Raw genomic sequence first — 27,800 nt, 5'->3', positions numbered from 1 at the left:
AGTTACACAAGTTAGTTGCCGACCGAAAACATCAATGCAAACCATGTTACTAATGTAGGTGTTAAACTGAATAAAGGTATTAATTTAAATTTTCCAAAGGGGCTATTCTAGCAAGCTACTAGCCGTACCCAAAAGACCAAATCAAAGCGAGGTACTAGTCCTGCAGAAAACATCAAAGCGATGCAAAATAGTACATGCTCTGCACTAAACATCAAGGTGGCACAAGCTTGTTGCCGACCGAAAACATCAAGGCGGTACTAATTTAGGTGCTAAACCGAATTAAGGTATCAATTTAGATTCTCCAAAGGGGCTATTCTAGCAAGCTACTAGCCGTACCCAAAAGACCAAAGTAAAGCAAGGTACTAGTCCTGCAGAAAACATCAAAGCGATGCGAAATACATACTCTGCACAAAACATGGTAGCACAAGTTAGTTGCCGACCGAAAACATCAAGGCAAACCATGGTACTAGCCCTGCACAAAACATTATAGCGATGCGAAATACATGCTCTGCGTAAAACATCAAGGTGGCACAAGCCACATCAAAGCACATCGAAAACATCAAAGCAAACCCTGCCCAAAACATCAGGTATAGTGAGATTTAAAGCATAATAGGATTCTACGAAAGTGAAGGCGGCCCAGAAGGAAGCTGCCATTCTAAAAAGACTATTTTGTTTGAGAGCTTGATGTCCAATAAAATATAGTTTTATCCCGATTTTAGCGCTATATTCTAATCGAAACCGCTAAAATGATCCGAAAACCCTTCCGTGTAGTAGACTTAGGTTTCGGGTATATTTTGAATGAAAACATTATAACCAACACATTATTGTGATAATAGAGTTTGATGTTAATATTGTAATGTAAGATAGTAGTTATAAAAGGCTTCTTATTTTACCAACAAGCTATTGTCGTCGATGAGCGATGAGCATGGAGACCAGACCTTGTGGCTAGCAGCGCCTCCCCACCACGCCCAGACCCAGGGCTATTCTGCTTTAAAAACCTCGAACTGGCAGTCATTTTTCCTTCATATGGCATACCATTTTTGAATGTTTGTACACGTACTTTAAACATTTTGTAAAACAAATTGTTTACTATATATTATAAATTTAATCCATTGCTTACAGGGAAATGTGGAGATAATTATGGTATAAAAAACATTATGCCTAACAAACATAAAAATACAATATTCCGTTTAAAAATTAATGACTACACTAATATTTGTTAAGTGGTGGGACTGTCCTTCGTAAAGTGTGATAATATTATAAATATTAAAATCTGAGAGAACCAGTTTATTATTCATATTATCTAATTAAAAAAAAAAATTATAATAGTATCCAGGTATACATTATAATGTATATTGTAAAAACCATAAATAGTACAAAAAAGGCTAATTTGTTACTATAGCTACTATTATTATCAGTAGTATAAAAAAATATAATTCTTAAACTAAATATTTCCTTAAAATACAAAAATTTAGAAAATTGTTTTCGTTAAAAAGCAATACATTAATCGATAACCAATATCTATTTTTATTTTATTTGTTTGTACTATATGTACGATTATTTTCAAGAACTAACAAAAAAATATATTGTTTTCACAAAAATTTAGCGTATTATAGCCTAAAACAAAGCTATAACAAGCTATAAACCAACATATTACATCGTATCCATTATATATATCACTAATTTAAAAATTAAGCTGGATGAAGACGATCTTTCTGGCAAGTTTTATAACGTCACTGTGACATCACTATTGCCAAAATAGCAAAACAAAAATCAGCAATACTTTTTGTTTGAGATGGTATATAAATAATGGTGGTAAAGTTGACTTATGTTCTGTATGAACTGTCAACACATGCGTGTGACAGATCGACATTACTGTATAATGTCGATTGCCAGTTCTAGGTTTGGATCAGACTATTATAGGAACCATATATCTCTAATCGATTCTACGTTAATTGATAGTCCTCATCCACACAACCAACAACACAGTACAACACAAGTGTAACAGGCTTCACACTGTGTTTACCTGCAGTAGGCAATCCGTCACATCCAGAGCCCGGCGAAACCACACTGACACACTGCCAGATACGGCGCGGCGGCCTGAACATACTACCATTGTCCAACGGTTCTCCCGTCCCTTATCTCCAACCGCATTCATCATAATGGGCCGGACTACCGCATCCTCATAGTGCGGTATAGTAGCTTGTTCATCCTCAGTAGCATCATCATCCAGAAATGACGCATGAGATAAGAGTGTCTTGGATGACAAGAGGTCTACTAACTCAGAAAATTCCACCAGCAGAAATCTCGTTCCCATAACCGTACTAAATCTTCGTAAATGTGCTTTCCGTTTGTTCTGGTATTATTCAAAAACTGTATCCACCTACCAGGCGCCTCAACTGAGTGTTGTACGCTGAGCACCCACCCACCAGGCGCCTCAACTGAGTGTTGTTGTACGCTGAGCACCCACCCACCAGGCGCCTCAACTGAGTGTTGTTGTACGCTGAACACCCACCCACCAGGCGCCTCAACTGAGTGTTGTTGTACGCTGAACACCCACCCACCAGGAGACTCAACTGAGTGTTGTTGTACGCTGAGCACCCACCCACCAGGCGCCTCAACTGAGTGTTGTTGTACGCTGAGCACCCACCCACCAGGCGCCTCAACTGAGTGTTGTTGTACGCTGAGCACCCACCCACCAGGCGCCTCAACTGAGTGTTGTTGTACGCTGAGCACCCACCCACCAGGCGACTCAACTGAGTGTTGTACGCTGAGCACCCACCCACCAGGAGCCTCAACTGAGTGTTGTTGTACGCTGAGCACCACCCACCAGGCGCCTCAACTGAGTGTTGTTGTACGCTGAGCACATCACTTGTTGCGGGCCGGTAACTCACCGTGCCGCCGGAAGCTCGAAGGATGCGCTACGCGGACCGCGGTTCCGGTAATCACTGCCAGGGTCGATGTACCTTCCATGCCCACGCCTCTGTAATTACGTCGTCCCTGGATTTATTAACATAAATGTATTTTAAACGTGGTGTATACCTTTTTTAGTACTCCCAAGTCCAGATTGATTAACTATTTGAATTATTGTAGTATCAAGTTCTAATTGCATCTAAACTACCCATTTATTTATTTTGTTGTATTATCTTCCAACGGTCAAAGACCAATTTACAATTGTAAACATACTGCAAGGTAGCTAATTACTACATTACTTATTATCATATGGACAAGCCAAACATGCAACCAGACTTTATATTTCTATAAGTAGTTAACAATATATAAAATATGTATAAATTATAATGAACATAACGGTAATGATGAATAATAAATGAAAAAATTATTAGACTAATATAAATGTACACTGACTGCATGGTTAAATAAGAATACAAAACGGCTAAATAAAAAAGGTGCAAATAAACGATCTAGAAATATATAACAACACAAATAAATTATCCAGAAACAGTGCAGAAAACTATAAATGGATAACAAGTGATAAAAAATAAATAATCTATAAATGAATAACAATGCTAATAAAATATTTTTTAATAAGTAACGATGCAAAAACTAAGAATGGATAACAAGTGTAAAAGATTTATAAATACTAACAAATTCCAAAAAAGAAAAACGTTTACAAATGCAAAAGATCATCCTTAATAAGAACGAGTGCAAAAACATATCTATACGTAAATAGCAAATGCCAAATACAACAATAAATAAATGAATAACAAGTGCAAAAAGGTAATAAAGACAAATAAAGAAATACGAAAGAGCTACAATAATTTGCAAAAGTGACAACTGCATAACGTTATAAATAAATGACTGCATGCAAAGCAAAAATACATATTTATGATATGCACAAAGCACTTAACAAGACCCCGATCCATTGAACAGTATGCTGAGAAGCAGCTAGCACACGTCTTCCAATAATAGCTGCACTATCACATTTTTGGGGTATTTAAAGATGTAGTCTATCATAAACACAAGGGAGTCGAGGTAACTGAGAGAGAATCTGCAGTAACTAATATAACGAAAGTAACTAATATAACGAAGGTTAACTGACTTTATATGGAAACGTAACCTTAAGCTTAGGAAATATTCAGAACTAGATGAGATTAGTGGAAAGATCAACTCGAATTTGTAATAGTCAACCTGAGATGGCACGAAAGCTGTAAACCTTTAATATAGACGGAACTTATGTTCCGGAAAGAGTTGGGAGAACGGTTTGAGTTTGTGGAACGAAAAGAATAGTCTTACCACAGGCGTTGGCTACTTTTGTACGTATACATTATTGGGTTACTCCTACAAAAGGTATTGATATTTTAGATGCAATATTATGTGAAGGGGTCAGAAGCCAAGGGGTACAAGTGACTCTTTTTGAGTTTTGAGAAAACAAGGTTTAAAGTTTAAGTTATATAATCAAATCCAGGTACAAATATGTTCAGTAAATTTAGCACATTATTTTTTACTGGTATTTCAAAATGCTAAAATACCTTTTTTTATATTGGTTTGAATTGTCCCTCTTTATGATATGGGCTACTATCTGATAAGAGGTGCCACTTGTATCCCTTGGCTTCCAAGTGGAGTTAGGAAAAAATTAAGAACACAGGCTTTTATGTCAAATAAAAACCACATTTTATTACAAAGAGTAAGCTCCTATCTTAAATATTTAGTCAGAATCACTGTCAAAAAAGTTTTCCAATTCAATGTTGACTTCTTCATGATGAGGGTGTTCCTCACAAGGTTGATCTTCTCTTGATTGGCCCCTGTCTTGTTAAAGTATTCCCTTGATAGTCTAGAGATCTGTAAAATCTGTGGTGAACCGGAGGTACAAATTTGCAGCAGATTCTTAGATGCCTTTATTTTCTTTTTGTTTGTTTTTGGAGGCAAAGGTGGCAGTTGGGTCGGAATCCTTCCTGGGTTCTTAGCGATCATGCTATATTCTGAAAACGGTAAGTCTTTATTGAAAGTAGTTTTGTAGAACAAAAGTCCAAGGATGTTTTTTTCTAAATTGTAACCACTGCATCTTACTGATACCCTTCACAGATTTAACATAGAACCTTGTGAATGGCCTTCCAGGGAAACAAACTCTTCATCTGACATCTTTTTTACCATGAAATTTTTACTTGCTCCGCAATAATCTCCATCCAATCGTCAGGAACATAAACGCCCCTCTTCGTGTTCCTCTTCATATTTTCATTCTTCTCAAAGTCCCTGTCACAGTGGTTGTAAGAGGTGGCCCAGTAAGCAGAAACTTCAAATCAATGGTCTCAATGTTAGTTGTATTAACAACGTGAAACCAGAACTTTTACTGTGATGTGACTCTTGTTCTGGCCCCCAAAATTGTCGCTAAAAAGCTGTCAAGTGGGTTACAGTTGAAGGAAATGATTTTATATACTGCAACAAACAAGAGACAATTTTCTTCGCACCCTCTAGAAGCTTGTGCTTCATGCCACATGAACATGAACGCATTACCTGTACAGATATCATGGACGTTGAAATTATAGGTCCAAAGTTGACGAGATTAGCAATTTCTAGTACAAGTTAGTATTGGGGTTGGGCAACATTTTTTGGAGGTCAAAACATATCGCAACATGGGTTGGGTCATCTTTTATCTCCTTTTTTCGCATGTTCCATTTCAGTTTTATCACTCTCAGCTTGACGGAGGTGAAATTCTTTACCTGTAGTAGCAGCTACCTTTGCTTCTTCATGTGTTTTGCAACTTATCACACGTATTGCAAGTGTCTGTGTGTGGTCGATGGAAAGTAAGGTTTGAAACAGGTGTTAAAAATGTGTCTGTAATAAAATTACAGTAGTAGGTTCCACGCCCCGATCTTCACAGAAAAGCTTGTAACATTCATACATCTTTTTTATGTTAAGGTTACTGTCAAGATATTTCCTGTTTGGATTTTGATGTCGAGAATAGTGACTGGAGTATCTTGGAAACATTGCAATATGCACCCTTGACCAAGTCAGTTTTTTCCTGCACAATTTTGTTGGTAGGAACTTTACGCCCTCTTTTGTCTCAAGGTTGGAATACCTGTTTCAGATATGTGTTTCTTAGAAGCAACATTAGTAATTCGCTTGTTGAACAATGCAGTAAACAGAACACATTCCAGAACAAAATGTCCTGTAGCTGTTAGAGCCAAGGGATACAAGTGCTTGTACCCCTTGGCCTCTAACTAAAACAGCTGATGCTGAAAGTAGTTTTTCATTTTGCCGCTAGATCTCAGCATTTAACAGAGCTTTACTTATACCTGTTTGGCCACAAACATTTTTAATACACTCAGGATATGGCTTCTGCAGTTAACCCAGAAAAAACCATAAAGTCACTTGTACCCCTTGGCTTCTGACCCCTTCATGTGTTTTAGGCTTTATAACACATTTCAGTAATTCCTCGTAGTTGTCTAAGCGTTAGTGACGCCATTCACTTGTGGGGTTAGAAAGATTTCATTTTCTATCTGTCTGTCTGTCCGTCTAGATGCACGATGTCTCAAAAACGAACTCATCTTCAATTTTGCATGAAGCTTCATTTCTGTACAAGAAACACTGATTTCAAGCATGTTGCATGTTGCTTCATAGGATTGGGTTGGGTGTTAGCAAATATATTTACATGGGATTTATGAGTAACCATGATGACAAAAGAGAAATCGCAAAGAAATCAATGTGCAAACAAGCTGAGTAGCATCATACAAGGTATTAACATGTGATATAGATTAACTCATAAACCTTATAAGGAAACAAATTACAGAGTGGAAATTCAATTTTTAAAAAATCGGTGAAAAGATTTGATTTCAGTTCACTTTCGCATCATAGTACCCTTCATACCTCACCGGACCTTTTAATATTGAAACACAGCTATAGAATCTAACTCAGTGAAAAAAATAGGAAAGTAAGATATGGTAATCAACAAAAAGATCATCTGTATAGCTAAATTTTGCATGAAAAACATAAATTGTTATAGACAAAAATGAGTTCCATGACGTCCGACCATAAAATTTGGCTGAGCATCATTGAAGCTCAGTAGGTTGACATAACTTCCCTTTAGTCTGCCCGAGGGATGTAAACATTCTTTATGACATCTTGAGAATGAAATGACCTGCAGACTTCACCGAAGCCTGCTATGCAACAAATGGTGTGGCGCACCTTGTATATAACAAAATGTAAATGTTCTATTACTTTGTTTTTCCATGCACAGTGTGAATTTATATCCCAACAGAAGCATAATTTCTCGATGTTTCCAGACTCAATCTTTATATTCAAGAAGAGCGTCTACTGTTATGGAGGTGATCGGATGTAGCCCTAATTCTTTTCTTTCTGTAAAGCCTGACTTTAACCACATGGTTTAATTCTGCGATGAATCCTCGGCGATGCTCAATATCATTGGGTATTGACTCCAAAATGAGCCACTATGGTATGCAAAATTATTTGGAGTTAATTTGATCTTTTAATTAGCCAACGGGACACTATACCTAATCCCTAATGCCTAATGAGCTTTGATGTTAAACATAGTTTGATGTTAGACAGAGCTTGATGTTAGACAGAGTTTGATGTTAGACAGAGTTTGATGTTAGATAGAGTTTGATGTTAGACAGAGCTTGATGTTAGACAGAGCTTGATGTTAGATAGAGTTTGATGTTAGACAGAGCTTGATGTTAGACAGAGATTGATGGTAGACAGAGTTTGATGTTAGACAGAGTTTGATGTTAGACAGAGTTTGATGTTAGACAGAGCTTGATGTTAGACAGAGTTTGATGTTAGACAGAGTTTGATGTTAGACAGAGCTTGATGTTAGATAGAGTTTGATGTTAGACAGAGTTTGACGTTAGACAGAGCTTGATGTTAGATAGAGTTTGATGTTAGACAGAGCTTGATGTTAGGCAGAGTTTGATGTTAGACAGAGTTTGATGTTAGACAGAGTTTGATGTTAGACAGAGCTTGGTGTTAGACAGAGTTTGATGTTAGACAGAGCTTGATGTTAGACAGAGCTTGATGTTAGACAGAGTTTGATGTTAGGCAGAGTTTGATGTTAGGCAGAGTTTGATGGTAGACAGAGCTTGATGTTAGACAGAGCTTGATGTTAGGCAGAGTTTGATGTTAGGCAGAGTTTGATGTTAGGCAGAGCTTGATGTTAGACAGAGTTTGATGTTAGAGAGAGTTTGATGTTAGACAGAGTTTGATGTTAGGCAGAGTTTGATGTTAGACAGAGTTTGATGTTAGACAGAGTTTGATGTTAGACAGAGCTTGATGTTAGATAGAGTTTGATGTTAGTCAGAGCTTGATGTTAGGCAGATTTTGATGGTAGACAGTGCTTGATGTTAGGCAGAGTTTGATGGTAGACAAAGCTTGATGTTAGACAGAGTTTAATGTTAGATAAAGTTTGATGTTAGACAGAGCTTTATGTTAGACAGAGCTTGATGTTAGGCAGAGTTTGATGTTAGACAGAGTTTGATGTTAGGCAGAGTTTGATGTTAGACAGAGCTTGATGTTAGACAGAGTTTGATGTTAGACAGAGCTTGATGTTAGATAGAGTTTGATGTTAGACAGAGCTTGATGTTAGGCAGAGTTTGATGGTAGACAGAGCTTGATGTTAGACAGAGCTTGATGTTAGACAGTGCTTGATGTTAGGCAGAGTTTGATGGTAGACAAAGCTTGATGTTAGACAGAGTTTAATGTTAGATACAGTTTGATGTTAGACAGAGCTTGATGTTAGGCAGAGTTTGATGTTAGGCAGAGCTTGATGTTAGGCAGAGCTTGATGTTAGACAGAGTTTGATGTTAGACAGAGTTTGAAGTTAGACAGAGCTTGATGTTAGACAGTGCTTGATGTTAGGCAGAGTTTGATGGTAGACAGAGCTTAATGTTAGACAGAGTTTGATGTTAGATACAGTTTGATGTTAGACAGAGCTTGATGTTAGACAGAGCTTGATGTTAGGCAGAGCTTGATGTTAGACAGAGTTGATGTTAGACAGAGCTTGATGTTTGACAGAGTTTGGTGTTAGACAGATTTTGATGTTAGACAGAGCTTGATGTTAGACAGAGTTTGATGTTAGGCAGAGTTTGATGTTAGGCAAAGTTTGATGGTAGACAGAGCTTGATGTTAGACTGAGCTTGATGTTAGACAGAGTTTGATGTTAGAGAGAGTTTGATGTTAGACAGAGTTTGATGTTAGAGAGAGTTTGATGTTAGACAGAGTTTGATGTTAGACAGAGTTTGATGTTAGGCAGAGTTTGATGTTAGACAGAGCTTGATGTTAGACAGAGTTTGATGTTATACAGAGCTTGATGTTAGATAGAGTTTGATGTTAGACAGAGCTTGATGTTAGGCAGAGTTTGATGGTAGACAGAGCTTGATGTTAGACAGAGCTTGATGTTAGACAATGCTTGATGTTAGGCAGAGTTTGATGGTAGACAAAGCTTGATGTTAGACAGAGTTTAATGTTAGATAAAGTTTGATGTTAGACAGAGCTTGATGTTAGACAGAGCTTGATGTTAGGCAGAGTTTGATGTTAGGCAGAGTTTGATGTTAGGCAGAGCTTGATGTTAGACAGAGTTTGATGTTAGACAGAGTTTGATGTTAGACAGAGCTTGATGTTAGACAGTGCTTGATGTTAGGCAGAGTTTGATGGTAGACAGAGCTTGATGTTAGACAGAGTTTGATGTTAGATACAGTTTGATGTTAGACAGAGCTTGATGTTAGACAGAGCTTGATGTTAGGCAGAGCTTGATGTTAGACAGAGTTGATGTTAGACAGAGCTTGATGTTAGACAGAGTTTGATGTTAGACAGAGTTTGATGTTAGGCAGAGATTGATGTTAGACAGAGTTTGATGTTCAAGGAAGTCAACTGCGTTAAGGAGATGCAATCGATTTTGAGTTTGAAAATGTTATTATCTTAAATTCATAGCTTTTTATGTTACCTTTCCTGAAAAAGTGTAAGAAATTTTATTGTTTTGATCGTCATTCGGAAAATTACAGGCATACTAGCTAGTACAATAAATTGTTAATCATAACCTTAGTATACATCCATTTAGATACTTTATCCTGATTGTTACTAAACTCGGTATTGTCACACATTCACTATATTACAGTGCCAATGGCGCAGTGTATCGCAAGATAACCTAATCAAGTAACGTCTAGCGTGGCTGCTGCTTGGATGGGTGACCGCTGAGCGATCCTTTCCTTGCAAGCAGTCCACCTGCCCGACCATTGGTGGTGGTTCGGAAGTCACCTCCAACCCGTTGGTCCCCAAGTTCAGCGAAAAAGAGCCCTAACTTCGACTAGTAAAATAAGACATTCATTTATTTTATTTTACATCGCCAAGAAAATAGTCAAGTATGTAATTAGGTATTCAGTCCCATATAGAAACAACTAAGATACAAATGGAAAATATTTACGGTATGTACACGAAATATAGTAGGGTGTGACTTGTTTTATATTAATTTATGTCTTAAAGAAGATATTTTAAGACAATGGCACATTATTTATAAATTGAATTAAAAATCTTTTAAGAAAAAACAAGCCGTCTGAACCTACGTGGATTTAATTGTAGTGATCTAAAAATTGGTTTGTACCTTTTACTCAGAGAAGTTAACTTAAAGGACAATGAATTTAACTTAAACAAGTGTATTATGAGTTTTTGGAGTTAGCAAGTTAGGCATTTTTAACCAAGTTGTTCATTTATACATGCCTATTGGCAAAACTAAAATTTTATTTCAATTTATGATTTTAACGTTCAGTGACTTACAAAAGAACAAATAGTTGGTATTTTATTAGAATAAATCCATCTGTTATCCTGACCAAATTTCAAAACGATGAACTATCGAAGGAACGTAGAATATGTGGAAGACAAATGCGCCGTCAGACTCGGCCCACAGAGGTCGTGTCGCGCCTCTACTGGAATGAGGTGTTGACGGGGTTCCGACTCAGTAATTTGTCAACTCGCTTGATTAGTTTTCCAAAAACCATTTACAGTAGCGGGTTCTGGAGAACACATAATGTCATACGTGAGCATGAGGTCACTTCCTTAATTCTCCTTTGTGAGTGACTCTAATGAGCAATCAAGATTTTTTTAAAGTTTAAAATCAGTCTGTGGTAATATTATTACTTATGTTTCATTACTCTTCAAGTTATATACACTAGGTGAGGTCTCTCACACCACTGAAACTAGTAAAAGATAAACAATAAAAGCAATATAAACTAAGAGCATAGATCGAAGAAGTGAAGAGGAAGGATATATATTACATGTCTACTTTAGAAGCAGGGATCCCTTCTGGCTGGTTTATACCTTCTTCCGGTTGAACCTACCACTGGGTACAGCAAAACCCGATGTGTCACTTAAATCTGGGCAACCCTATGGATGTCCCGGAGCGGCACATCACTAACCGCAATGTCGAGATTCTGGGGTTCAAGGGTAATTCGACAGGTCTAGTCTACTGCGGGAGGTGACTGTTGGAGTTGGTGGAGTTCGTTCCCTAAGTATCAGAGGTTCTTGCTAGCCTCAACAAGTGTGTACCACCCCCTGCCTGCTTTTACTGAAGAGGCTGGTTCAGACCTGGCTTCCCCTTCTTCCAGGGAGACATGACTTAGAGATTAGTGCCCTAGTTCTTTCTCATGGATCTCGATAGGAGGCGGCCCCTACTCCCTAACCTTACCCATCCTGAATATCCTGTCACTCCGGAAGCATTGCTAAGGTCTTTATAGGAATAAGTGAAATTTATAAGCTTCTTGTACTAAGAGAACAAAAAAATAAATGTAGTTTCAAAATAAAGGAACTTAAAACAAAAATTAGAAGATGGATGAGAGTAGCCATTTCCATCATTACCACAATAATCCACAATAAAATAACCTTAATAACACACATGTTCAAACTCACAAATAATACAAAAGAGGTTTTAAAACTCAATTCAAGATTTCGTGAATTTCAAATCAAATCTCATCGTTTACTTACATTAAAAAATAAACACACAGCTTACAATACACCGTCGAGACCACATCAAACCATTCACACATGCTACAATCATCCTTCACCAATTATCGCCCACTTCCAACACTGGACTCAGTAATCTTATATAGTGAGTGGTCTTGCCGTAAAATGCCATTAATTTGTGAACACAGTCTAACGCAAAAAGCGATTTAGGCTAGTTTCAACGCCTTGGAAATAAGGTTCATCTGCATGTAAAGCGTTCTGCATTTTTTATAGTTTAAAAACGATTAAATTATGATTTTCACAGTACGTCGAACATAAATACTGTCGAAAATTTGGGGTAAATCAAACCATTATATACTGACTAAGGCATTTCAATAGAAAACTCAAGCACACATTTTTCTTCAGAATAATTTATATATATAAAAATGAATGTTTGTATGTTTGTCCTTTATGGAATCGTGAACTATTGGACCGATCATGATGAAAATTTGTACGTATATGTATTTTTCCACGGAGAAGGTTTATAAGCTATGCCCATCCCTTTCCCGATTCAGGATTCCGCCCCACTGGTTACAGAAATACCCATAAGAAATGCATTGCAGCAAACATATGTTAACGTCTTTTCAAATTTTTAATCAGCTGTTCTTTGTAAACATATATTACACTTATAGTTTTAAAGCATAGAGTAAGCTTAAGAGAAACGACAAATTTTGTTTAAACTGTTTTTGCAATCACTGTTAAACATAGACTTTACTATCCAGATAATACAATTCAAATTTGACGTAAAAATTCACCTTTAACTGCAATATTTATTTAATATAAACCATGCTCATGCTTGATCAGAAGAGTAATGCAGATATCATAATTACTATCTTACGTTGGCTACAAATATAAAGAATGTTATAAAATCAACCTTAGTTGTTTTTTTTGACAGAAGTATGGTTCTCAAAACTCCGTGTGTACATATTCTCTCGATCGAGACAACAAAGCAAGCTCAATCGTGGCATCGGAGATATAACTAATTTAATCTAAAATTTATTATAGTAAAAAAAAAAAATTTACTAAGTAATATAAGGACTTCGGTTCTTAAGATTTGCGTGCGAAGCCGTGGGTAACAGCTAGATAGAGGCAGGAATATGGTACATACCTTCATAATACGCCCAAGAGGCTCACGATGGAACGACTATCAATTATCTCAGCAATGTTTAGAATGTGATAGAAAAAGAATAAGTGAATATAGTGTACTGTTTTCAACGGGAAATTGCGTGCGAAGCCGCGGGCAACTTTTGCAAAAAATTATTGAAATGCGCAGCAAAGCGCGCCGGGCCCGCTAGTTTATATATAAAAAATGAATGTATGTATGTATGTCCTTTATAGAATCGTAAACTATTTGACCGATCAATATGAAAATGTATATGTATATGTATTTTTTACACGGAGAAGGTTTATATGTTATGCCCATTGATGTAACTCGCCACCAGGCGGCGCTGCAAAACATAAAAGTTTTCAAAGCGCCTGCACACGATAAACTGCAATTTCTAGACAGTTACTTATATTAAATAGCCAAATAATATTTGAAGGCGCTAAGTTATGATGTATATTTGTCTTTAAGATAAATTCCTAGTTGAACTTAAAGCTTGAGTGTTAGACCACTTTATAATAAAGTACATGTACGTGTACAATTGTTATAAAAATACACAGATTTTCTTGATCGTGGCAACAAAGCAAACTCTACATCGGCGTTGGAAATATAATTCACTTGAACCAGAAGTGCACATACTCGGGCAAAGTTTATGAAAAGCGTGCGAAGCCGCGGGAAACAGCTAGTGTAGTATAAACATGATCAATATGATTATTACATGTCAACTATCAAGATGTATTCCAAGGAATGTCAAAGAGCATCCAGAATGGAATCTGCCAGCATAACCGGCATGGTCTCAAATGTCTACAGAACACAGTAACAAACTCAGAAAAACTCATTACAAGTTCAGGAAACATTTCATGCAATACTAATGAACTATTCGATGTTGTTGCCATTGACACAAATCAAGTTGAGATAATAACTGAGCACTAGAAGACCATGTAGTGGTTGGTGTTCAGTAGTTTGGAAACATCAAGAAATACATAATGTGTAATTAATTCCCACTCTATTAATTTTATTTATTTATTTATTTTCAATTTTACATGACAGCTACAGGACATGATATAGCACAAACAAAGTACAAAACCTTCAATTATTCCCAAAACAGCCATCCTAACTAAAATTAATGTACTCTTAATATGAACTTTACATAACAAACTAAACTAAACTAAACTGCTGGCAGTTACACAAATTAATATTTAAATTTCTTTGCACAACATAAATAAATGAACTCTACGCAATTTAAATAAAAATAACAACCTGCTACATTGTACACATACACTTCTACAATGAACAATAAATTAAATCAAAATAAAAGGTTGCTGCATTTCTTTAAAATATTTTCCAAATTATCATTAAAAATATCTAAGTTTAATTGGTTTAAATTAAGAAACCGTAGAGTCTTGTACAAAGGAAAATTATAATGAGAAACTGTTCTACATCTAGGTAAAGCAAATAAATTAAATTCTCTAAATACATGTTGTGTTACATGCAAACCTATGTGACTTAGCAAATACGAACTATCAACTGAATTATTAAGTAACTTACATAAAAAACTTATTGAGGCTAGTTCCCTTCTTATGGACAATTTTTTAATCTCAAACATTTCCCTTAAATTAGAAGTGGGCATGTCGTAAGGACATACATAATTATGTCGTTTATAAAATAAAAATTTAAGAAATTTGTTTTGTATTATCTCTAAATTGCTACACTCTAATAAATTTATTGAATTCCAGATAACAGAACAATACTCTAATTTACTTCTTATCATAGTTTTATACAAAGTCATAATTGTCTCAGTATTGTGAAAATATCTTGAATTTCTCTTGACAAAGCCCAGAAGTTTGCATGCAATCGACACCAGCATGTGGACATGATCATTAAAACAGAAAGAAGAACTAAAAATTACACCTAAATCTTTAATTTTAAAATTACTGTCTTAATATTATTATTACTATTACACCAATATTGTCTCAATTGTTGATTTATTCCGTAATAAACCACATTAGTCTTCTGGCAGCTCGTTTTATTTTTTGTTTTTTTAATGTTTAAAAAAATATATGTAACGTATCGTTCCTTAGAATATGCAAAGCAGAGATGTCAATAACAACACTAATATATCGAACAAGAATATTACTTATTGAAAACTGAATGTAACTTTCCAGAAGAGAAGAAATTATTATCAACAATGAGGCTGCTGGCTTTAGAGAATGTATAATGTATATAGACCTCTAGTATAGACCTTGCTCTTCAGTAACGAAAATAAAAATCTGTTAAATTCGTCAGCGATGTTATAAACATCACATAACAAAGACTATTTAGAATTTGGACTTTGATTTGTTTAATATAATGACTTATTGTTCCTTTGTCACAGATAATAATTTGAAGGAAACATTTTAGGATATCAATATTTCATTTCTGATTTAATTTAATGTTAAAAGAATTTCCAATAAAAATCTTTACGATTCTTCTAAATTATAAACAGCTCTAATCTTATTTATTACTTCTAGTCTAGAAGGTTTGCATAATCTTTGAACCAAAATTACACTATTCAACACGAACTAACAGTCATTAGGAAATCACAATTAAAACGTGTATACACGGCTTCGCCATAGTAGGTAACCTCGATCAATGTACGTGTCAAAACGAACTAACAGTCATTAGGAAATCACAACTAAAACGTGTATACACGGCTTCGTCATAGTGGGTAACCGCGATCAATGCACGTGTCAAAACGAACTAACAGTCATTAGGAAATCACAACTAAAACGTGTATACACGGCTTCGCCATAGTGGGTAACCGCGATCCATGCACGTGTCAACACTAACTAACAGTCATTAGGAAATCACAACTAATCGTGTATACACGGCTTCGTCATAGTGGGTAACCGCGATCCATGCACGTGTCAACACGAACTAACAGTCATTAGGAAATCACAACTAAAACGTGTATACACGGCTTCGCCATAGTGGGTAACCGCGATCCATGCACGTGTCAACACTAACTAACAGTCATTAGGAAATCACAACTAATCGTGTATACACGGCTTCGTCATAGTGGGTAACCGCGATCCATGCACGTGTCAACACGAACTAACAGTCATTAGGAAATCACAACTAAAACGTGTATACACGGCTTCGTCATAGTGGGTAACCGCGATCCATGCACGTGTCAACACTAACTAACAGTCATTAGGAAATCACAACTAAAACGTGTATACATGGCTTCGTCATAGTGGGTAACCTCGATCCATGCACGTGTCAACACGTTATTAATTGTAAATATATATTTTAAGTAATTTCATATGTTTGAAATGTGATATATGAAACAATTTTATATTGATGCCGAACGCCATGGTGAAGAGATACCAGATGATCCTGCTGTATTGGTGAAACAGGTCGTCAACTCCAAACATTAAAAATTGTAACTTGTATCGGACCTTGCCAACGTTAATTTTATAAAAATATAACGTTACGTTTTGAGGATTGTAATCTACCCTCTTCATCAGTTGTCAAAACCGTAAGACAAAAGACGAAGACATATGCTTAGCTTTGACACAGGATGAAGAATGTAAATCTTCGAAACGTACCATTCTATTTTTATAAAATTAATTATGGCAAATTTTCGGAGACTTGTGATCCTTTTAAAATTTCCATCGTCAATGATAAACTTTAAACAAAAAACCTAATACTGATTGTCAAAAAATTACGTTTTAATAACTGCCTACTTCCAAAATAAGCATGCAAAGGATACAATTTGTATATAGCCTACTTTAAAAAATTAACCTACTTATTTGTACAATAAAATATGAAAAACGACTTATTGCCTCGTATCCCAAAAATAGGCTTATAAAAATGTTTATCTTTTATAACAGGTTTCTTTAGATGTGAAATATTTATCGACACATGTGCGATACGCATGCATAAGCCAATCTCTCTCTAGAAACGAATGCGCATACAAAAATCTGAAACAACTCGCGGCAAGTTCTAAATTTATTGATGTATAAACTACGGACAATCATACGATCATACGGATGTGAAATTTTGTTTCCACCATTTTATTGTTGCCATCATGGTTAGCGATAAGACCAGTGTAAAATATTCACTAACGCTCAGCCAAATCCCATGGAGTGACATGCTTCATCATTGCAAAATCTTCCAGCCTCATGAGTAAAAGAAGGCATAATGTAAGTGAAGACAATTTTCTAATCTGGACTCTGGAGTAACTCTCGATTGTCGATCCTCGACGTTGTCTTTTAGCTTTCTGATCTTTTCCAAAAAATTAATAAACTTCCCACAATCTAAAATAACCTTTGAAACGAAAATTACGAACACCGACTCATTTTCAAATCAATTTAGAATACTAGCAAGTTAGAATAAAAATGTTATGTTAATTTCAAACCAAAATCGTGACAAGCACTATTTTAGGTTATATTAAAGAAATGTAACAATAAAATCTCGTATATTTGTGTTTTTACTCATTTAATCACAAATAAGTTTCAATGAATAGAAAATGAAAATAATTGGATAACAGACAGAATCGTATTTAAATTGGAGCATAAAATTAAACAAAAATTGTTTTTGAAAAATGACACGAATATTTTAGTTACTGAAGTACATTTAAAAACTTTATATGTAATCAAAACCTATCAATCCAATCGGTTTGAACGTTAATTTTCAAAATGTAGTTATTTACGTCAGATGAAACTGACGAAAATCTCGTACCAAGATTACAAAAGCAATGCAACTCACGTCTGTGTACATCTAGTCTGAGTCTTATCGGGCATTTGCATTCATTTGTTGGTTGTTATTGTATTGTGTTTGTTTATCCAAACGATAGATAAGGAGTAGAAGCTGATAGTGTTCACGCGGTGTAGACACTGAGCATTGTTAAATATTTACAGTTATCGAAGATTTAACAACAGGTCGTCAATCACTACTACTGGCACAGACAGTTCAATTTGGTCGACAGGCGGACTAAGAGTCCAGATTGTAAAACAGTCTTGTCTTGTACTTCTGTTACTCGAGAGGCTGGACACATTTTATTTCTGTCCGTCTGTCCGCACGTTATCTGAGCCTTATCGGGTATTTGTATTCATTTGTCGGTTGTTATTGTATTGTGTTTGTTTGTCCAAACGATAGATAAGGAGTAGAAGCTGATAGTGTTCACGCGGTGTAGACACTGAGCATTGTTAAATATTTACAGTTATCGAAGATTTAACAACAGGTCGTCAATCACTACTACTGGCACAGACAGTTCAATTTGGTCAACAGGCGGACTAAGAGTCCAGACTGTAAAACAGCCTTGTCTTTTACTTCTGTTACTCGAGAGGCTGGACAAATTTTATTTCTGTATGTCTGTCCGTACGTTGAGCCTTATCGGGTATTTGTATTCATTTGTCGGTTGTTATTGTATTGTGTTTGTTTGTCCAAACGATAGATAAGGAGTAGAAGCTGATAGTGTTCACGCGGTGTAGACACTGAGCATTGTTAAATATTTACAGTTACCGAAGATTTAACAACAGGTCGTCAATCACTACTGGCACAGATAGTTCAATTTGGTCAACAGGCGGACTAAGAGTCCAGACTGTAAAACAGTCTTGTCTTGTACTTCTGTTACTCGAGGCTGGACAAATTTTATTTCTGTATGTCTGTCCGCACGTTATCTCGGTAACGAATTGACCTATATGCTTATAACTGTGAAAGAATCTTCATTTCTATCCAAGGAACACTGAGTTTAATGATGGAGCATGTCACTCCATAGGATTTGGCTGAGCGTTAGTGAATATTTTTACATTGGTCTTATGGCTAACCATGATGGCAACAAGGAAATGTTAGAAAAAACACATTTGTAAATAAAATCACGAAAGAATTTAACCTATTATACTTATTAGCAGATTTAGCCCAACTATCCTAACACGTAGACCATCGCTTTATGATAACTTGGTATGAACACTTTTATTATTTGAACACTGATATGAAACCCAATTTAATGAACAAAGTTGAGAATGTGTGTTGTGGCAAAATAACTCGAAAAAGATTTCATCTGTAAAAGCTTTGCATTAATCTTCATTTCTACGTGAACAAGAATTAGTTCTATGGTGTTGCATGGCCAACTGTGGAATTTGGTTGAGCGTCGCTGAAGCCTTATCATTCTGTTGACTGACGGATGTAAAAAATTCTAAACCGTGTGATTGTCTAAACGTCAATAATGAAAAGAGCTGTAGACTTGAAATTGTTTTATTCATTTATACTTTTTAATTTCCTATAATTGAATTACTAAACCTATAGCAAATCGTATAATGATTTCACCTGTTACATATTTATCTTTTAACCGTTACGACCGTCATAACCGAATCGGAAACTGAGAGTTCCGCAGATAAAATTCGATTTTGGCTGAGATGAGAATTTTTTACTTATTTTACAATCATAGGACTTTAAGGCTAAACGTTCCGGGATTAGCCCTAACTGAGCCACCACAAAGTTTGGGAGTGCCGATGGCCGAGTGGTCTACTAAGACGTTGGAATTTGAGTCTGAGTGAGAGATAGCGCAGGTTCGACTCTTGTCTGTGACCGTTGCACTTTATATCAGTACCATCGACTTTGTACTGTATCGACTCTCCCCCTTATTCTGTTTGATAAGATCCTCGCACAGGCCAGTGGCCCATGAGGACGGGCAGAATAAGGCTTAAAAGGGGATCGGCTTATCTTTTTTTTTTAAGGCAGCACCGAAAATGAAGGAAATTTATTTTTCTGTTTTTGTTTTTTTATCAAACCAATTATAAGTTTGACAACTGATCTGTTAACTAGATGACCATAGAATGTTATCTGTGGAACCATAAAAATTGTTTTATTTTTAATAACAAAATTACTGTACGGAACTTTTATATTAATTTAAATTATGAAAATCTGCAGGTGGTCATTTTGAGGGCAATATTTTCTTATGATTGTTACAATTTTTACATTTAAAACCGATTGAATAGTTCGATCCGAATAATTTTTTCGGTATTTCCGGTATTTATACAGTATCTCCAAAGGATGAGCGCCACAGCCTCTCCTGCGTCTCCTGGCTTCGCCAGTTCTCGACCCTCGCTAAAATTACTCTAATCAGTCGACTGTTAATAACTACCATTGCACCCATGTCGATGGGTCACTATCTCATTATTTCAATCACGTTATTCGTGTAATAATTATTTCTTTTCTGCTATGGCGATTGAAACATTGTGCGATAACATTGAATTTTCCTTTCTTTGAGGTTTATTTTTGACGATGAAAGGATTGTGACGGAAACTGCTTTTCCGGACATAGGCCATCGTTCAGTGATATAAAAAAAACAGTAACACTACGTTTCGAGATCTTCAATCTGATCTCTTCTTCAGGTAAATAACTAACCTAACACAATTAGAGCGGTCTGTCAGTCCGTAGGTGGTTGGTCGACGAATGCAGACCTATTGTGACCTGTATTGTGTAGTTCGGTTTTAACAATCAGTGTTGTATTTTGTTTTTTATGAAATGCATGTTTTAGAGTTAGTGAAGTTGAAACACAACATGGTGGTTGTGTTTCCTGACACGTGTGTCACAACGCTCTGATATGATTTGTTTATTTTAACCTAGTTTGTAATTATGAATTAGGTTCATTATTTACCTAAAGAAGAGATCAGATTACAGATCTCGAAACGTAGTGTTACTAATTTTTGTATCATTGAACGATTGAATTTTCTATAAAATCAGTTTTATTTGTTATAGGTGTATACTTTTACAGAAAAACTTTAGGATAGGTTGTGTTAAATCAAGTCCATAATTTTACATATAAATTTATATTCTTATCACTATTTTTAAGTACTGTACTATCAGTATTGTGCAAGTTAAGTCGAAACTAATAAAGCATCTATAGTTTGACATATCGAGATGACAGCCATATGTGAAAACTACCTTACTAGTCCAGGAGAAATAGCAGTTAAAAATGGTCAAATAAATAAATGTTTTCTTTACAGCAAACTAATTTCACAATTTAGTCAAATACATCATAAATAAATTAAAAAAAACCATTCCGAACCAAAATCGTCCTATTAGGGGGTATAGGAGGGGTGGTTTTTAGGGGTGAAAATGGTTTTTTGCAATTTGTGAGTAAACAATGCATCCTATTGAAAACATTCATATGTAAAAGTTGTTGGAAATAAAAATTCTACAACTTATGTAGCAATCATTTTTGCCCTAACCTCAAAAATTTCCCCAAAAAATTCAAAAAAAAACCGATTTTTTTTTTGTTTTAAATTTTTTTCTTTTTACAAAAATGGTTTGATTGAGCTGAAAGTTTGATCAAATATACTTTGTGCTATACTAAAAATACTGTATTTTTTTCATTAAGAAATATTCACCCGTTATAATAAAATTTTCACTTTAAAAAAATATTTTTATAATTTTCAATCACCATTTTGAAACATTTTTTTTAATCAAAAAATGTTCTCTGACGGCTCATTATTTTCGTTTTTTTGTCTATTTTTTAGAAATGAAATAAAAAATATGTAGTTTCATTGAAAAAACTGCAGAAAAATTGAAAATAAAGAAAATATTGACATTTTTCATTATACATTGTATTATTTACGTGGAAAAATTGTTATTAATTTATTTAAATTATATTTTTTTTTTTAATGTTGAAGAATTTTAGAATATTTTGAAAAGTTTAGAAACATTGTTGAATGTGAAAGTTGGATTACAGGTATATATAGTACAGGTATATAATAGTGTCCTTGAAGGAAAAGGGCGGGGTCAATCCTATTCTTCTATTATACGGGTTTCAGTATGTTTCTAAGCATTCAATAAGCAGCTGCTTTGTCGTCAGTCAAGTTATATTGGAGTAGTGTCGTGAAATAAGCCTCGTGATTAGCAATTTACAAGATTTTTGTCCATATAAAATACAAATCGAAAGTAAAACTTTAAAATTTTGCGAAACAAAATTTTATACAAATTATTCAAAAAAATTATTAAAAATAATACAGATCATAAAACTTTATCTCTGTACATACAATTTTACGCATGCTATTTATCTAGTAATTTTCAGTATACTAATTTATATCGTGCTTTCTGCATTTTATAGATTCATGTAAATGGTGGAAAAAGGTACCTTCTTGTATCATTGGTAAAAGCCGCGATGGAGATTTGGTGAAAATAAAAAGTCGAGGGATAGATACTCTTATTTCGTCAAGTAAACAAAGCAATGATCAGCGATACAAAACATTTCAGAAATTGACTGAAGCACACATTCATGATGGTTGTCGATCGGCATACAATAGACCTCTATCAATTGTTACAGCTTCCAAAGAACAAACAAGAAAAAAATCTGTTGGGAAGAAGATTATGAAAGAAGCATGTGATTTTGATTTTGAGCATCATTGTGTTTTTTGTGAAGAACCTTTTAACCAAAATAGAGCATTTCGCGCGGCATGCAGAAGGTTGAGACTAAAGAAAAAATTTTATCAACTTTAAAGGGAAGAGATGTTTCAGAATCATTTAATAAAAGTCTGTTAGTTGGGACTGAATTTTCTCAAGAATCAGATGAAGTTCAAGCTTATTATCATAATAGGTGCATGTCATATTTTTATGATAGGACAAGCTCAACATCTTGTAGACATACATCGGGTGTAGATTCTAAAGATTTCATAAGTTACTGCGTGTATTACTTAAAAAAAAAAATCATCCGAGTGCCAATTTTCCCTTAACGAAATTAAAGAAGATTTTTGATGGTGATATCCCAACATTAAATACATTAAAAAATAATTGAGTGATAGTTTTGATAATGATCTTGTGTTTCCTTCAATGAAAGGAGATACAAATATTACATTTAAAAAAAGCAGGGGAAAATTGAGTAGAATATGGTATGAATCACGATCAGATGACGTACAATATTGAAAAAAGATATTTATATTTTTAAGTTCTCTGAAAAAATACATAATTATTAAAAAAACTTTTGGAAAGAAATAATGGTTTCTTGATTCAATTTAAATAAGAATTGTAAAAAATATTGTAAAGAAATAAAAAATATATGATGAAAAATACAAATTAAAAATAAAATTACTAAGACTCGAATTCTGTTTTTTTAATTATTTAAAAATTTCCACGTAATTGTTAAATATGCATGATTCATTATTATTTTGCTTAATTCTTACAAATAGCACTGGTATAAAAAATTATAATTTAAATAAATAATAACAATTTTTCCACGTAAATAATACAATGTATAATGAAAAATGTCAACATTTTGTTTATTTTCAATTTTTCTGCAGTTTTTTCAATGAAACTACATATTTTTTTATTTCATTTCTTCAAAATAGACATAAAAACAAAAATAATGAGCCGTCAGAAAACCTTTTTTGATTAAAAAAAATGTTTCAAAATGGTGATTGAAAATTATAAAAATATTTTTTAAAGTGAAAGTTTATTATAACGGAATGAATATTTCTTAATGAAAAAATACAGTATTTTTATAATAACACAATGTATATTTGATCAAACTTTCAGCTCAATCAAACCATTTTTGTAAAAGAAAAAAAATTTAAAACAAAAAAAAAACGGTTTATTGATTTTTTTTGGGAAACATTTTGAGGTTAGGGCAAAAATGATTACTACATAATTTGTAGATTTTTTTATTTCCAACAACTTTTACATTTGACTGTTTTCAATAGAATGCATTGTTTACTCACAAATTGCAAAAAACCATTTTCACCCCTAAAAACCACCCCTCCTATACCCCCTAATAGACGATTTTGGTTCGGAATGGTTTTTTTTATTAATTTATGATGTATTTTGACAAAATTGTGCCATTAGTTTGCTGTAAGAAAAACATTTATTTTTTCAATCAGGTAATACGACTGGACTATACCTCTGACTAACCTATATGTTATATTTATAATTAAGATCAGTTTTGCGGTTTTATAAGAATTTCATTTCGCGAAAAAAAAAGTTGTTTCACTAAGAGAAGACGGCTTCCGGAGAAATCAATCATATATATTTACATATAAAACATAAATCAATTAATCTAACAAGTTGTAGACAAGAAAGTAAATGAAAAATTCAATTCATCCCTAACTCTCCAACTAAATATCAATATATACAGTACATAATACATACACAACATAACTACAGTACATAATTTGAGAAAATTTAGGGCCTCTAGGGCTAAGCCTGTTTTAATGTTCCATCATTAGTAATAAAGTATCTAATGTGCGATCAGACAAAAATTATAATTTTTTATAAAGTGGTCTAAATCTAGAAATAAATCTATGGAATTTCTTAAAAAATATATATATATATATATATATATATTATAATGTAAAACATATAATAATAATAATAAAATAAATGTTCATCCCCTGTACTACTGTTTTAGTTCACTTTAACTTTAAAAATAACTTTATAACTTAAAATAAATCTCAATACTTAATAATACAATATATACAAAAGTGTATAATCATTGCTGAATGAACAGTATTTGTTCAACATTAGTTTCAAACAACCATTTTTTTTAACTTCACAAGGAACATTTTCCTACTAGTTGAAGTTTTTGTGTTTTCTAGCAGTTTATTAAAAATTCTAGGTGCTATAAAGTTCACAGTTAAAAGAAACAGCAAAACTTTACATTATCCGTGAAATATGTTATGTTGTTTTTATCTTTAGCCCTTCTAGACCCTTTAAACACAATTTAAAGACACCGACGGTTTATTTTGTCACGTCAAATCATTCCGAGCAGAGGAAATTAAACTTCACTGTTCCATGTCAGTCCTCGCCACGTCACTTCGCTTCATCCCCTCACCCTTTTCCCACTGGGGTTCTGAGTGATACACTCCACAAAGCCAGTCTTCATCACGTGACACCTCATCACACCACAGGTTTTGTGTTTCACTCAAAAATTCTAATAACACGAGGTCATCCGGGTCTTTTTCGTTTAAGGGCCAGCTCCTTACAAGAGTGAGTTATACTTAGTTTTTCTTGTTCAATAAAGCGTGGTGAGTTGATCTGGACTTAGACTTTGCAAGCTCGAGTTCATTTTTTTTCTAAAAGAGCAAGCAGCGCAAAGCGCTGCGCAGCGGGCAAGCATCGCGTGATCTGAGTTTTGAATAGGCAAGCTAGGGTCTTTTGTACTGGCCCTTGAACGAAAAAGACCCGGTCATCCTGTTTTATACTGAGTTTGGACTGGGCAGGGGCGTCCATCAGTACGTAACAAGAGGCAGGGCACTTTGGAATAGAAAAACAGGACGACAGCTTTTGAACGTTCGCCATCTAAAGTTTGCGTCAGACTAATCATTGGGCTCCCTGATGGTATCAAAAAAATCAATGATCCAAAAAACTTCAAAGCTCTTCTGAAACACCTGCACAAAGGCATTTTCCTATATTGATGAGTTGCTGGAATGAAAATGCTCAACACTTTTAACTTTTAAAACCACAAGCCACAATGAAAACCCCATTCTGACATATAAAAAGTGTTGTATATTTCTTTGTTGATAGAACGCAATGAAAATTGTGTATTTTCGTAGTTTACTCTGTTGATTTATGCGATTGCTTTCGTTAAATATTGTCTCTACGCAATAACAATATTGTTACCATCAGATAGACAATTAAAGGAATTTCGTAAGACAAAGAATAACGTAAACTAAGCCTAACCTAACTTAACTAGGCCCAGAAATAACAAAGTAGGGACTCACTCGAACATCCTTCCAGTGACCTGCGACAGAAGGAGTCCTCTGGTAAGAAGCTTGATGACGTTGTACGCCGCCAGGGGCGACGCTCTTTCACGGTCCAACATCCGTCCAACCGTTCTGAGAACAGCAATTAAATTATTTACTCCTTTAATTTTAAATTATTGTCACTGCGGTATGGTTGTTTACAACTGAAACTTGCAACTGTGGAGAACGTGTGCTGGGATTGTTGGGCAATGCCTCCTTTATCAACAGGCTTAGTTGAGACCGTTAATCGGCCTAGTTCTTCTTCTCCGTTCTTTCTTCTTTGTCATCCATCGCAGGGATCATTTCGTGTGAAATTAATCGCTCCCAGGTTGATTCGGTTTGTTGAATCGTACCGAATGTTAACTATTAACCAGCTGTAATGATTGTCATTGACTAATATTTATTATCGTGGTTACTTGGGTGACAACCAGGTGCAAGTGGAGATCATTCACCGGTGTCTTCTTGTCCCATTAGTGTCATCATTATGTCGATAGTATCAGTCCGCCACTTTACAGCGTAATTCTGAGCAAATATTCGGTCAACTTCAAAATCTTTCATATTTTAGTACGACGGCCACGCAGTCCTTTTTTGTTCTCTTAAGACAAGAAGCTTCTAAATTGCAATTAGTCCTATAAGAACCTTAGCGCTGCTTCCGGAGTGACAGGATATTCAGGATGGGTAAGGTTAGGGAGTAGGGGCCGCCTCCTATCGAGATCCATGAGGAAGAAATAGGGCATTAATCTCAAAGTCATGTCCTTCCCGGAAGAAGGGGAGGCCAGCTCTGAACCAGCCTCTCTTTTCAAAGCAAGCAGGGGTTGGCACACTCTTGTTGAGGCTAGCAAGAACTTCCGATGCTTAGGGAACGAACACCTCCAACTCCAACAGTCACCTTTCCCAAACTAGACCTATCGAATTGTCCTTGCACCCCAGAATCTTGACACTTGCTGTTAATGATGTGCCGCTCCTGAACATCCATAGGGTTAGCCAGATTGAAGTGACACATCGGTTTTTGCTGTGCACAGTGTGGGTTCAACTGGAAGGTATAATCCAGCCAGAAGTGATCCTTGCTGGGGTAACGCAGTCCTTAGAAAGTAACAAGCAAAGTGACGGAAAGTTATCTTTCACCTTAGAAAGTTCATTGTACACGTGCATCGGCTCTTCTTATCTCGTCCATCCTGAAAAGCGTGTTGAACTGCTCACGTAAACCGATTTATAGATCTCAAGGGCTGATTATCTTTTTTTTACCTTATCGTCATCCTAAAATAATAATGTTGGCTCAGTAATTGAGCATAAATTCCTTTCACAAATTACAGAAATCTCCTCAATTAAACGATACCGTTTAACAAATTCGTTTGTGTCATTGTTTCAACAAGCAATGATGATACCTACAAATTTCATTGAATACGGTATTGCAATTATGTAATGTCGATGTTGGGCACTTCCAGTGCGGAATATCTTCTCCATTAGACGCTGCCCTACTTCCTGCGCAGATAAATATTTATCCATAGGAGTTCTGGATTGGGTTGGACTAATATAGTAAAACAGTACTTACTTAGGGGGCAACAGTGGAGCCTTAGAATTGTCGATAGTACTTTCGAACATATCCTTAGTCTCTTGTGAAGCTTTAATTGATATTTACGGAACACATTTACAAAATACTTCCGTTGTCGATGCACACCACATGTTTGTTTTTACACGCAGACAGGGTGTTTCGAAGGTTATTGTAAGACATTGGAGGAGAAAGAAAATCTTTTCTCGGAGCTACTTTAAATAAGTTCAGTTTTCAACATGTCATTCAACATTATCGGGTCTTCTTACTAAGATATCCCTCCTTGTTGAATCCTTATAAAACCTCGAAACAACTACCGGATCACTTCTTGCTTGATTTGGGATAAATATAAATAGCATGATAGATTTATATTTGCCCACAGATAAAGGCTGCACATTGATAAGGAAAATGAGTAATTTTGTTTTGTTTCGGAAGAGTTCTGTTAGAGATAAACACTGTTTTTTTTTAC

At 35.0% G+C, this 27,800-nt stretch overlaps 1 protein-coding gene across 1 annotated transcript in view; it reads right to left on the bottom strand.

Annotated features, from left to right (window-relative positions):
- The window catches only part of LOC124357969, a 60,849-nt gene extending 34,856 nt beyond the window's left edge, over window positions 1-25,993 (bottom strand). Inside the window, exon 1 of the mRNA XM_046810139.1 lies at window positions 25,762-25,993. Coding sequence (XP_046666095.1) covers window positions 25,762-25,862 — 101 coding nt within the window. The 5' untranslated portion in view covers window positions 25,863-25,993. The remainder of the gene's footprint in view (window positions 1-25,761) is intronic.
- Between the last annotated feature and the right edge of the window lie 1,807 nt (window positions 25,994-27,800).

This window comes from Homalodisca vitripennis, chromosome 3 (assembly GCF_021130785.1).
Source record: "Homalodisca vitripennis isolate AUS2020 chromosome 3, UT_GWSS_2.1, whole genome shotgun sequence".
NCBI classification, from domain to species: domain Eukaryota; kingdom Metazoa; phylum Arthropoda; class Insecta; order Hemiptera; family Cicadellidae; genus Homalodisca; species Homalodisca vitripennis.
The sequence above is the reverse complement of the archived record's forward strand: the minus strand, read 5'-3'. Positions and strand labels throughout refer to the sequence as shown.